We start from the raw sequence: 13,328 nt of genomic DNA on the forward strand, positions 1-13,328 counted from the left end.
AAGTTTTTAAAGTATTAATATTGTATAAAAAGCAGAGAGGAAAAACATTTTATTCTGCTGGATACAGAATCCGATATGATGTAAGTGCTACGCCTAATCATATTTCCTCAGTGCTACACCACTATCGTCTGTAATTGACTTTAAAGAAATGTACTGGGCAATATTGAATCGTCTGATTATTTCTGCTTCTATTTACGAAGAAGTGTGTATTTACGTGTGTATGCGCGCGCGCGCGTGTGTAGCTCTTATATTAATATATAATACTTTGTGTATGATTCTTAAGCATTGCATTCCATAAATTCATTTTTCTCGTATTTCTGTGTAGCAAGAATGCTGTGAAGAAAAATATTCGAAAATAAAACGGGAAAACAAAACAATGAAAATCAGAAAAAAGCATCCTCACAGATAAGGGGATTAGTTTTTACATTATGCAGGCCAGAAATCCGGCCGAGGAGGCGTACAAAGCAATCTTATAGTGTATCATAAAATGTATCGGAACATACATTTTCTATGGCAACATCCATTACACTACTTTGTATCGGTAGGGTAGGAAATAACACCATAATGGTAAAAAAAAATATTTCGAATCACCGAACATCCATCTCGCGAATATTATTTCCATGCAAAATGAAGCTATTTGCAAAATTTCAGCCGAATCGAAGCATAGACGTTTTTGAAAGTTTGTTTTAAATTTTTTAGTTGTGACCACGAAATACGGATTTCTTATCGGCTAAATGCTAAATGCTTCCTAAATCCTATTACGCGGCGTTGATCGATACATAGATAAGAAACAATTGAATGCACTCATTCATACATACGTCACGCACTGTATCAGAGTCAGCTCTCCTGCTCTTGCTACTCCACGGGACTCCACGTTCCACGTGCAGTTCAGTGCAGTTGTGTGTTGACGGCCAGCGAGTATACACTCTTAGGCAACAGTGGTAAGTGAACAGTAACAACAGTACAGCTTTATTGTTGATGTTAAGATTACACGAATGCAATTTCGTCAAGGCTTACGATACGGACGTGAATTCTTTGTTATTTTTTAGAGAGAGTGTGTGTTTGTGCACCGTTTTCTTTTTTTTTTTTTGTTCATCGTGTGCTTCATTTCGTAACAGGAGGAAAAACCCAAAGTTCTTCCTGTGATTCAATACCAATGACATGTTGTGTATCATAAACCTCGTGGGCCTTATGGAAACCGGGGAAACGTTCTCCAAGATTTCCATTGGTACTTTTCCCACTTACCAATATTACATTTAAAAAGTCGTGAAATTCACATTGAAATGGCTGGTAAAGGACACACTGCTCACGACATCGAAAATGATTTAGATTAAATTAACTTAACACATCATATTTTCTAAATATTCCGCGCGATGCCAACGTATGCGATTTAATAATGTATTTACCCTTCCGTTCCAACGTAAGTGTACGTGAATTCGTAAGTGTACGTGTTTTCACTGTTCGGTGAAGAAATCTGCCACGAATGTCAGTTCCATATTTTCACGGTTAGTGGAGCTACTGTAGTCGACACTCTGTGTCTCGGGTCTTTGTATGGACGCTGACTGTAGTGTGCTGTAGTGTAGTAAAACCGAAAGATTTTAACCCTGTGGTTTATATTATCACCAAAAAACTTTACATTGTTTCATAATCGGTGCCTACCAACCATGGTTGGTGGGCACCAGTAAGCAAAATGCTTTGAATTTGCTACCAAAATTTGCCACAAAAATTTCCGCATTAGGCTCGGTATTTGAGTGCAAAGTCTGCAGCCAAAATTCCATGCCAAATTGGAGCCAAACTTTGGCTTCGATCAGCCTTCGTTATAGAGGGCAGGTCCGTCGCAATAAGTACGGATATAACCTTGTTCTGAAAGTAAATATCGGGCAAAATCGGAATAAACGATGGGAGGGAAAGTTGAATTAAATTTATAAATATATTTATTTTAATCTTAATCTAATATGTTTTTATTTTACAGATATTTATATTATATTATTTATATTATTTATTTTTTTTATATTTATAATCTTAAGAAAGAATACGAATAGACAATAAAATTTTAAAAAATGAACTATACAAGTTACACGCAGGAAATAAAAATGATATAAAATAACAATTATCATAACAAAGCTGTTATAAAATAAAAAATAAATATTCAAATCTTAAAATAATGGAAATAAAACCCTCGAATGGAAAATAAGGTATGGGGATGCTTAAGAAGGGTTTAATTAATTTATAATATACAGGGTGCGGCGCGAATTTGTACCCACGATTTTTCTGCCCCTTCGGATGGTCGGACAGAAAAATGTTTCTTACCAAAGTTAATCAGTATTTAACCGACAAGAAATTGCAATATTTTAAATTTAAAAAAAATCGATTTTCAACAAGAAATCAAGGTCGCTGTCATATCTTTTAATGGAACTGGGTATTTTTAACTTCATAATATTGTAGGCGACGTCGAAACGAATTCAACGACCTGCTATACAATGACTTTCAGATGACCTTGAGAGATAATATCACCATGAATCAATTGCCAGAATATTTGAAATATTTCGACGGTACGCAATAGCAACGCCTCAAGGCTTTAGAAACTTCAATAAAATACCTTTTTCCACCCCACAGGAAGATTTACTTCAATTTCTCCCGACATTTACTATTAGAACATGGTTACGTCCGTTCTTAGTGCGACGGACCTGCCCTCTATAACGAAGGCTGATCGAAGCCAAGGTTTGCAGACTTTGCATTCAGTTTGCAATCCATCTGTTTCCGCATTTGACTAGGAATTTGTCGACAAATTTTGGTGACCAAATCATACCAAATGGGGACCAAATTCTGCTTCAAGCAGTATTTGGTACCAAATGCATAAGTCTTCTGTCTAAATTTGCTTGAAACGGCATTTGGCTAACTGGGGCAATAACAACCATTATTTAAAATACCTTTACTTGATTTCAACGAGGGTTCGGCACGTAGTATTCATTTGCGTCAAAAATGACAATTACATTTCGTGTTCAGCATGTCAAAACGAATAGAATGACGTAGGTCATGTGTCGAAGGGATGGTTGAGGGGTGTTTCCCAAGTTCAGTCGTTAATTTTTGTAATTTAATGATTAAAGTTTAGGTGCATTCGCTTTTGAAATGGTTTCTTAGTACACAAAGTAAATAGAATTTTTAAGGGTACGAATTGTTTAATCAAATGAAAAATAAAACGAAGAATTATTTGAATTTTATTTGAAGTTCAAATAATGAAATAATTTTTGGAAAATGATTTGGCTGTTCAAATAAACAAATGGCATGTAGCCAAATAAGATAATATATTATCTTAACTATTATTTCTCAAATAATTTATTTCGATAATGACCAAGCCTGATTTCAACTTTCTCTTTCTATCTGAAATAACTGTATATTGTATTCTTTGAGTTAAACTAACAACACAATGTAAGAGTTCTAAGAGAATTGCGGTCTAGAATACTATGACCTAACGTGGACTTATTGCAGACCCCAATTCCGTTACCGCACGTTAAAGAAACGATTGTGTGTACTCCAATTATTATCACAGTCCTACAAATTAAAACTGTTTTCTTGGCCTGCAACGTTCACTACGTGATTCTTACAAAGTTTCGCATAAAATCAAATCCAGAAGCAAAATTGCTCTGTCACGTAGCGTTCTCGAAAAACAACGGTTTCAATAAAAAATGTTTATTAAAAAAAAATGAATTGTTACGTGAAAACTAAAGATAAGAGAAAATTCAAGTTTGAATCAAAATATGAAAGGGACTTTCCTCCATATGTCCATGCAAACAATTACATTTTTTGTATATTTTAATAATTGTTAATCGAGGTTCCATTGTACACGTAAAAAACTGTTAGGTCCACTACAGTCAACTCCACCATTTTCAGCGAATTTTGATTAGGTCTGGGTTAGGTTTTTTCGAGAGTAACGGAGCGCCTCCTCCGTTCTAAAACATGTGTTCGGTCAATTAAAAATGACCATAGTTTTTTGTAAATATCTCTAGAACTAAAGCCGAGCAGTATTTACATGTATAAGGAAAAGTTGTTCAAAATGATGACCTTGATAATACGTTTCGAGGTGATCAAAATTGGTGAGGAACCACTAAAGTAATACCTTTGTAACATGTTTCAAGATCATTACAATCGTTACAGTACACTCTTTTGTAAACAATTACCATGCTCTTACATAAATTTTACAAATATTTATGTTTATAACAATGTAGATGGTGGAGAGAAAATTGATGCACGATCTTTCTGATGACAGAGTATTGCAGATCGTCCATAGTAAGTTCATAAAGCTTCAAATGGAGGAAGTAAAAGAAAACAAAATTCTTTTGGATCAGGTATTTTAATAATCACTACCGTAGACTACATCAGTGGTCTTCAAACTTTTTCGACTCGGAGAACTGTTCTTTGGGGAACATCTACTACAAGATATTATTATGAACGAACTATTTCGAAGTTTTAGCTTTCCAGATTTTTATTCGAAAATGTTTCTTATTCGAAGCTCCAATGTTTGACGAAACACAGTTTGAAGATTGCTGTACCAAATTACGCGATAAAAAGGTTTTATTTATTCTTACATTATTAATACAACAGGTAGTCACCGATTTGATTGACAGAATGAAGAAACAGGATTCTTTATTTGAAAGACTATTCAATAGAATTGTTTTTTGTGGTAGTTTTTATAAGCGTACAAAGATAAGTAAACCAAATGAATTTGATCTAAATATTATTTTGAACTTATCTAAATGTACTGTCCATCCTGATGACACACATGTAAGAATAATATTGGTACAATTTGTTATCATAATAAGTATTTTATCTAACATACATTACGTTATGAGGCTGTACATGCATTACATGCATTTTTACAGTTTAGCTTTAGCCAACCAGGGTTTGTGAAAATTGGAATAAGCAGGGACCCCAATAGACTTCAAAAAAGATACCATATGTCAGAAGAACAAGAGAGGTAAGAGAATACAGAATACCTTTTTAAGTGTAGATTTCTCTATGCCATGTGATCGTATTTTACACACACGTTGTCTTCGATTTTTATGTAACCCTACACCGAACTATTTATAAGTCCGTTTTCAAAATATGCAGATACACTACCGCTCATGCAAGTATGGAGACTTGAAAATTAAGAGAAAAAATAAGTACAGAAATTGCTCAACACAAAATAATTTTATTTTTTATCAGTTTTTTACTTGATAAGTATAAAATTAACGAATTGTGCATATATAATTAAATAATATTCCTCACCTCCCTAATCTAAAAAAGAAATAAAGCTACAAACTGCAAAGAAATTTGCTAACTGGCAAAATCAAGCAGGAGATATCCAGCCTCCAAAACTCCCTCTGGACCGAAAAACCGAAACTAAAAACACTAAAAACCCAAGACAACTTCCTCTAGCACACATACAAAACTCTTAAGCCAAAAAATCCCAGAATCCCTCCTCTAACCGATCCCCCCTCTAACCCCAAAAACAAGAACACACAACAGACTCCCAAAAAGCCGAACTCATAGCAAACTCTTTTAAACAAATCCACGACAACGCCAACTCGCTCCATTCAAACCTACAAACCCTGATCCCCTAAAATCAGCAAAACCACCCTCCAACACCCACAATCCCCCCTCCTTCACAAACCCCTGGAATCGACCAAATCAGGTCTATTAAACTCAAGAACCTTCCCAAAAAAGTAATAGTCCAACTCTATTACATCTAAAAAGACTCTCTCCTCATCAACTACTTCCCAACTACCTGGAAAACCGCTAACAATAAGATCATCCTCATCAAGAAACCAAATAAAAACATATTTGATCCCTCCAGCTACAGACCGATAAGCCTCCTAAGCATCCTAGGTAAAATCCTTGAAAAATAATCCTTAACCAAATTACCAACCACCACCAAATCAACATCCTAATAGACGAACAATTCGGCTTCAGACAAAAACACTCCACCATCCAACAAATCCACAGAGTCACTGAACACATCACACTAGAATACAACAAAAACCGCTCCACAGGTATGATCCTCCTCGATCCCCAAAAAGCCTTCGACTCCGTCTGGCACCAAGGACTAATCCAAAAATTACTCCAAATAAACCTACCCCCAATCTAATTTCGATCATTCACAGCTACCTCTCCGATAGAACACTAATGGTCTCAATAAATGGCACCCTCTCCAAACCCAAAACCATGAAAGCCGGAGTCCCTCAAAGCTCGATCCTAGGACCCATCCTCTTTAACATATATATCAACGACATCCCCAAACACCCAAAAACACACCTAGCCATCTACGATGACGACACAGCCATACACTCCTCCTCCTGGCAGCCTGCTCAAGCCGCAAAAAACTTACAAAAACACCATCTCTCAATACTTCCAGGACTGGAAGCTGCAACTCAATGAATCCAAAACACAAGCATTTATCTTCCACGCCTTCCGCAAAAAACCTACCCCCGCTCCGATCATACTCAACCAAATCCCAATCCCGAGGGTCAAACAGGTAACTTAGACTCAGGTACCTTGGACTCATACTAGACCAAAGACTCAACTGGGCCAAAACCATAGAAGACTTAATCACCAAAAGGAACCCCATACTCAGACTACTATACCCCCTCAACTGCGATAAAAGCCCCCTCACGATAAACCTAAAAAAACTCCTATATCAAACCTGCGCCAGGTTAACCCTCATATACGGACACCAAATCTGGATCACAGTAGCCAAAACTCACCTCCAAAAAATCCAGACAAGACAGAACAAATTCCTAAAAATCATACTCAACGCCGACCAAGAAACCTCGACACACATCCTACACGAAGCACTACAGATTCCAGCCATCACACAATACATACATCACCGCATCCCTACATTCAGCCTTCACACCAAACCACCCAAATCCCCTCATAGCTAACATAGGAAATTACAGTCCACTCAACCCGTACCTGAAAAAACGTAGAAACAGCACCACCCCCAGAATGATTCACCACACTCTCTCAAAACCCCCCACCAAACCTTAAACCCCCCCCCCCCCCGCCCTTCCAAGTTTACAGGTTTTTGAAAGTTTATCCTAGTAAGCACATAGACCTCTTCCCATCCAACACGCAACCCATAACACCCCACCCAATCATGTCAAATACAGGTTAAATGGAATTTTCTCCCCAGGTACTGTAGAACTCGTACCCAAGCGAAAACCAACAAAAAAAACCGTGGGTCCCAGTTCCTCGGCTCTGGTGGTAAAGTCAAGCTAGGAGTGGTAGGGAAGAGTGGGAGAACAGGCAAACTAATGTTCGTTCTCTTTTCTTTTCTATTTTCTTCTAACTTTCTCAGTCATTCTACTGTTTTCTTTTTTCCTTTTTCTTCCTTAATACATCCTCTATTTTAATACCCCTCTCTCTATTTCCGTACATTCCCTTACCAGTAACTAGGTACACTACTATACAGGATGTCCCAAAAATGGCGTACCTGCTTGAAAGACGTGATTCCTAAGATAACTTAAAATAACTTTTTAAAAAACTTTTCGAAAAACACGGACCAATCAGAGCACAGCTATGGCGGACGGACTGCAGCACGGCCACTGGCAGTGTCAACGCTCGCTGTAGCGGCGCTCTGATTGGTCCGGATTTTCTGTTAATAATTCCTTAACGAAGCCGCGGAGAACAATTTCGTGAAGGAAAAAGTTACTTCAAATGACCTCAGAAACCACCCCTTTCAACTAAGTGTAATATTTTTTGCACATCCTATATACATACATTTAACATAAGTAATATAATTGCTTGAGATAAAATTTGTTAATGTAAGTTTAGAATAACGAACCAATTAAAAATGTTGCACTTTCCAGACAATTTAATAAGTTCATAGATAATGGTTATCTTGATCCCCACAAGTTTCGTAACTGGGTGGAAGGGATTATAGACAGTAGCCTTAGTTGCAAATTACCACTGGAATATAATTTTACGATCCAGTTGATTAAAATAAAGAAAAGTGGTCCTGCCTTTACACTAATATTAGAGCATCTACGACATCGCGAACAAATTCACATTGACATAGTTCCTGTATTGAATTTTGATACAGATGTAATTCTTAATTCTCCTGTAAACTTCAAAGAAATACAAAAGGTTTTTACGTGCATCTTATTATCATATGTATTTTTTTTTTTTTTTTATTAAATTTGATACAGCCTACACACATTTACTACATACATATCGACGAAATCAATTTTTTTTAGTATTCCAATAAAGAATGGTTTGCGGTATCGGTGCCGAAAAATACTATTAATGGGAGTGATGATAAATTTCACTGGAGACAATCTTTCTTTTATCAAGAGAAAGAGATTCTTGAAAAATCTGGTCGCATAAAATTTATTATACGTCTCATGAAGGTCTTTAAAAAATTTGCCTAATAAACATTATAACAAATAAACAATTTTATAGCAATATTGCATTTTCAGAAATTGAGAGATAATCAAGGGTGGTATAACGTAGCGAGCTATTTCATAGAAACATTAACTTACAACAGATTGGAAAATATCAAAGATCGATTGAATACGACACCTTTACCATGGCTATTTTATTTGGTAAGATTGTAAGAAATGGTACACACACACATACACACAAGTTTGTGAAATACAATACTTCCAGTATATTGCCTTTAGGTGTTAAAGGAAATGCTAGATGCTTTTAAGCAGCACACAATAGAGTACTTTTGGGATGAAAGGTACAATTTATTGGCGAAAATTGGTGAACACGAAATGTTTAACATAACACACCGCTTGAGTAGAATTATATTGGATATTGAAAGAAAAGCAGGGACTGATCGATTCATAATAGCTAAACACATTTGTAAGTTCATGTCACCCAGAGTATTCAAGCGATATGCAGTAGTACTCGCTTTGCAAAGTTTAAGATCCGGAACAACATTCTTGCGTTACAGAGTAGCGTTTCTCATCCAGTAATTGACTTGAGCACAGTTCGACAAAGCAAGAGAATGATATACAGGGTGTTCCAAAAATATTGTACTTCCCTGAAAGGCGAGGTTCCTAGGGTCATTTGAAGTAATTTTTTCCTTTGCGAAAATCTTCTCCACGGCTTTGTTAAAGAGTTATTAACACAAAACAAGGACCAATCAAAGCGCGACTACAGCGGAGAGATTCCGGCTCGGCGACGAATCCCACTGAGTGCGACTTTTTTTTTGTCAATAACTCATTAACAAAGCCACGGAGATTTTCGCAAAGCAGAAAGTTACTTCAAATGACACCAGGAACCTCACCTTTCAAGGAAGTACAACATTTTTGGGACACCCTGTAGGTACATACAGAGTGTGACCGAATAACATGTACAAACGGACACGAGATGATTCCTTATGAGAAAATAAGACAAAGATGTAGAATAAAATGTTTTCATCCGTTTTCATTCGATAGTAATCGTCTGACGCGTCTGATCATTACCAGCCAATTCTACTTCCTGCATACTAAAGCACGCGAACAACACCACGGATATGTAAGCTCGATTTTCTCGAAAACTATTCCTTTTTTTTTATTTATATCTACACATAGAATCTTAATGAGAATTTCAATTTAAAAAATCTCAACAATTCGTTGGTATTATATTCCAAAAGTTAAGGTAAAAATGACTGAATTTGAAGTTTTCGTTATTGCTGCATTATTACTTTTTACGGTAGCGGCCTCTAGTAGTGTTATTCATTCTCCTGATTTGTCTACTGAAATTATTAGGCTCCACTGACAATTCGAAACTAGTGGAACAGATTTTGCAAATTTAAGTGAGCACTACCGTAAATACTTGCCTTTTATGAAATTTTACAAAATAACTGTTTCTTTTTGTTTGAATTGAATGACAGTGAATGAAATAGAATTAGAAAAATTATATAAAGAATACAATGCAATACAGTTTGGAAACATGCGTATTGATGATAGTGTTAGCGGTAAGTAATACAAAGTACAATGAATAAAAGTTTATTATGATATTGTGTAACTCTAATAATTTTTCAGACAACGAAGAACAAGAACGAAGTTGGTGTGCATTATTTTAATATTCAGTGGTAAAAATAGTTTTACCTTAATCTTTTATATTTTTAATGACAATACACAGAGCATGTAATTCAATTTTATACTTGAATATTGCCGTTATTTGTAGTAATATGAAAAAATTATATATACAAAATTAGAGGGGTAAATTTAGTATAGAGGGGTAAATATTATGATGCAAACATTTTTTATACGAGTGAAGGCATTCCAGAGACTTCAAGGTCACATTGATTTCTTTAAATGGAACAACCCAACTTTTGTATCATGAATCGATCTAGCATCAAATTCTACATAAAAATGGGTTAACCTTCATACATATCCTAAATCTAATAATTAATGAGATATATATATATATATATATATATATATATATATCATTAATTATTAGATTTAGGATATTTAGGATATATATATATATATATATATATAATTATGAGATAATTATATATTATCGAAATAATTTTCCATAAAAAGAATACGGGATAATAATATTGACATTTATTATATGTATATGTATAAGCTACGAAACAAACTGATGGTGTAAGTCAATCTATGTGTAACACTTATGATTAAATCATATCTCATGGATAAAAGATGAACATTTTCTAGATTTTTATTTTATACGTGTAAAATAGTATACTTATCAAAAGAAAACTAAAACCAAATTAATTACTAAAAATATCATAGAAACCAAAGTATAGTATCAAAATAGAGTACCAAAGTATAAACATTCTTAATAGTTATAAAATATAGTAATTCCAATATACAATAATAAATTCTAAAAGCAACAGCAATAGTGAATCTATTATTGACAGTAGGTACATGTAATGTAGGATGTACAACAGGTGTGTACTCAGCACATTAATGTGCACATACAATGTATGTGTAATCAACACATTATGTGTACTCAGAATACGTTGAATTAAATTAAATGATCAAATTAAAAGTGGAAAGACTACATTTAGAATTTAAAACATGAAGTATTGGATTAGTAAACTTTTTAAAAAAGTAGTTCACGAAAGACAAAAACAGATTATGAAAACTCCCTCAACAATGAAATATACATGTTATGTATATTAAACAACACATCATTTAAATAGATACAAATATATATATTAAAAAAACAGTTCCCAAAATATACTAAATTTAAAACAGAATTATTTCTGAAGAACAGACAGATAAGTACACAATCAGCAAATAGAAAACAAATATTGGAACGATGTAAGTACACAGAAACAAAGGGTCTAGGGGGATAAGACAGGTCTAGCGGCCCCGGCGGGAATTTTATTGGTATTGTGTGGAAAACCATCATTTTAGGTTGAAAAACAATCCCCTAAAATTTTAAGTCGCTAACCCTTCATTTAAGGGTGATATGAGGGTAAACACCCTCAACTTTAACATTTTTTTTCTCGGTTGTTAATTAAGATATTGAGATGAAATAAAATCGAAAATATTCGAACTTACTTCCTTCATATCATATATTTTTTTCATAATTGTAATTAAATTATTAAGACTAGAAAAAAATTATTTAATTTTTAATTTTTTTTTAGGCGTGGGGGTAGCAAGCAACCCTTCGAGTGACCACTTCCAAAAAATTCAAGAACAATGTTCTGTTACCTATCTAATACGTACAAAAGTTTCAAGATCGTCGGATTGGTGGAACATAGTTAAATATTGAAAAACAAATGAAATTACGGTATTATAAAGTAGGGATAGTACTATTGGTGGTACATTTGATTAATGATAATATGTATTTATTATTGATTCTAAGATACTCTGGCTACGATTCTCAGCGTGGCACTCTTAAGGCTCGTACAGACCTGAACATTTCGACGAACATTGCGCCGAACATCGCGCCGAACAGCGTCCGAAACGCAAAATCGCGTCGAAATGAATGTCGACTTTGTTTCGTTCGTTGTTCGGCGCAATGTTCGTCGAAATGTTCAGGTCTGTACGAGGCCTTACACTCATTCGGTTTCTCTGCGACTTCCACTTAAAAGTCCCCAACACTCGCTCGGTCTTGAACCCAAAATCACAAACACCCGCTGCATCGCGCTCGACTGTGAAACAAGCATTAATTATATTTTTATTTAAACTTAGAAGTGGCAGTTCTAAAGTAATTATTAAAAATATATTCGGTCTGCAACATGAACAACAAGTGTCAGGATATTTCCATCAAATAATTAACGCATTTGAAAAGGATGTATTTGGGAAATCACTTCGGAATAAATGCAAAATCCAGAGCCGATCTCATTTTAAATGAAACAGCGTACGCACCAAGGAAACTTTTTGAAATAAAAGATTCTGAATTAGTAGTCATTTTTGATGGAACATATGTTAGACACGAGAAAAGTAAAAATAATGTATATCGAAGGAAATCATATTCTGGACAGAAGAAAACATCATTATGTAAACCGTTTACAATTTGCACAACAAATGGATATATTATTGACACGGCAGGACCATTTAATGGTACCATGAATGATGCGTCAATCATGAAAATCTTATTAGTAGATCCTAACGGAATAAGTTCACTTTTACAACCCAATGATTTTTGCGTTGTGGACCGTGGTTTTCGAGATGTTGTCGAGCATATGAAAAATAGAGGATATAATGTTTTAATGCCAGCTTGTAAAGGAAATCGAGCACAATTGATAACAGCAGAAGCAAATTCATCACGCTTCGTAACAAAAATAAGATGGATTGTTGAAGCTGTCCATGGCGATATTGCACAGAAATATCGTTTATTACACCACAAAATAGACAATAAACTTCTACCATGTCTTAAATCATTGTGTCGAATAGCATCCTTTCTACACAATGAATTTGGTAAAAGATTAGATACAGATCCAGAAATAGATTTAATTATTGATTATATGAAGAATCAACGGATAAAAACAAACGCTTCAGGAACTAGTAGAAGGAAAAAAAATAAATCGCCGTAGAAAACCATTTACACGAATGACTGCCAACGTTGTAATGGATTTTCCAGAAATGACTGAGAAAGATTTGAAAATCTTATTCACAGGTAACATACTTTCTTGCATATGTATAACATTATCACATATAAAACTATATGCTACTTATGTAATATTATGTACAGGTACCTCAATTAACCCAGGCGGTATGCTATCTAGCGGAGTTAATGAGGAATGATGATATTTTAAATATGGAATATTTAAAGGAAACTAAAAATATTATAAGGGTGAAAGTTCATTCGAGGCATATTAATCGCAAAAGTTATCAATGCTACATTGAATTAGACTGTGCTAATGG

General features: G+C 34.7%; 1 protein-coding gene across 3 annotated transcripts; it reads left to right on the forward strand.

Annotated features, from left to right (window-relative positions):
• The first annotated feature begins 865 nt into the window (after positions 1 to 865).
• Positions 866 to 10,202, forward strand: Cglr1 (cGAS-like receptor 1). Of its 3 annotated transcripts, none has more exons than XM_076796516.1 (10): positions 866 to 941; positions 4,227 to 4,346; positions 4,603 to 4,782; positions 4,881 to 4,975; positions 7,851 to 8,127; positions 8,238 to 8,390; positions 8,460 to 8,585; positions 8,664 to 8,850; positions 9,866 to 9,949; positions 10,017 to 10,202. In XM_076796516.1, the coding sequence occupies exons 2-10, from the start codon at positions 4,227 to 4,229 to the stop codon at positions 10,055 to 10,057; spliced, it is 1,263 nt and encodes a 420-aa protein (XP_076652631.1). In that variant the 5' UTR covers positions 866 to 941; the 3' UTR covers positions 10,058 to 10,202. The 3 variants fall into 3 exon arrangements, with proteins under 3 accessions (XP_076652631.1, XP_076652633.1, XP_076652632.1); XM_076796517.1 differs by lacking the exon at positions 866 to 941 and adding an exon at positions 4,074 to 4,094; XM_076796518.1 differs by lacking the exons at positions 9,866 to 9,949; positions 10,017 to 10,202 and adding an exon at positions 8,942 to 9,859 and having other exon boundaries at positions 8,664 to 8,907.
• Positions 10,203 to 13,328: the final 3,126 nt, after the last annotated feature.

This window comes from Halictus rubicundus, chromosome 11 (assembly GCF_050948215.1).
Source record: "Halictus rubicundus isolate RS-2024b chromosome 11, iyHalRubi1_principal, whole genome shotgun sequence".
NCBI classification, from domain to species: domain Eukaryota; kingdom Metazoa; phylum Arthropoda; class Insecta; order Hymenoptera; family Halictidae; genus Halictus; species Halictus rubicundus.

Coding starts and splice junctions, on each gene's coding strand:
- Cglr1 (XM_076796516.1), top strand. CDS start 4,227: ATGGTGGAGAGAAAATTGATGCACGATCTTTCTGATGACAGAGTATTG. Junction 8,391..8,459: donor TTATTATACGTCTCATGAAG/GTCTTTAAAAAA, acceptor TTGCATTTTCAG/AAATTGAGAGATAATCAAGG. Junction 8,851..9,865: donor CATAATAGCTAAACACATTT/GTAAGTTCATGT, acceptor ATTGAATGACAG/TGAATGAAATAGAATTAGAA.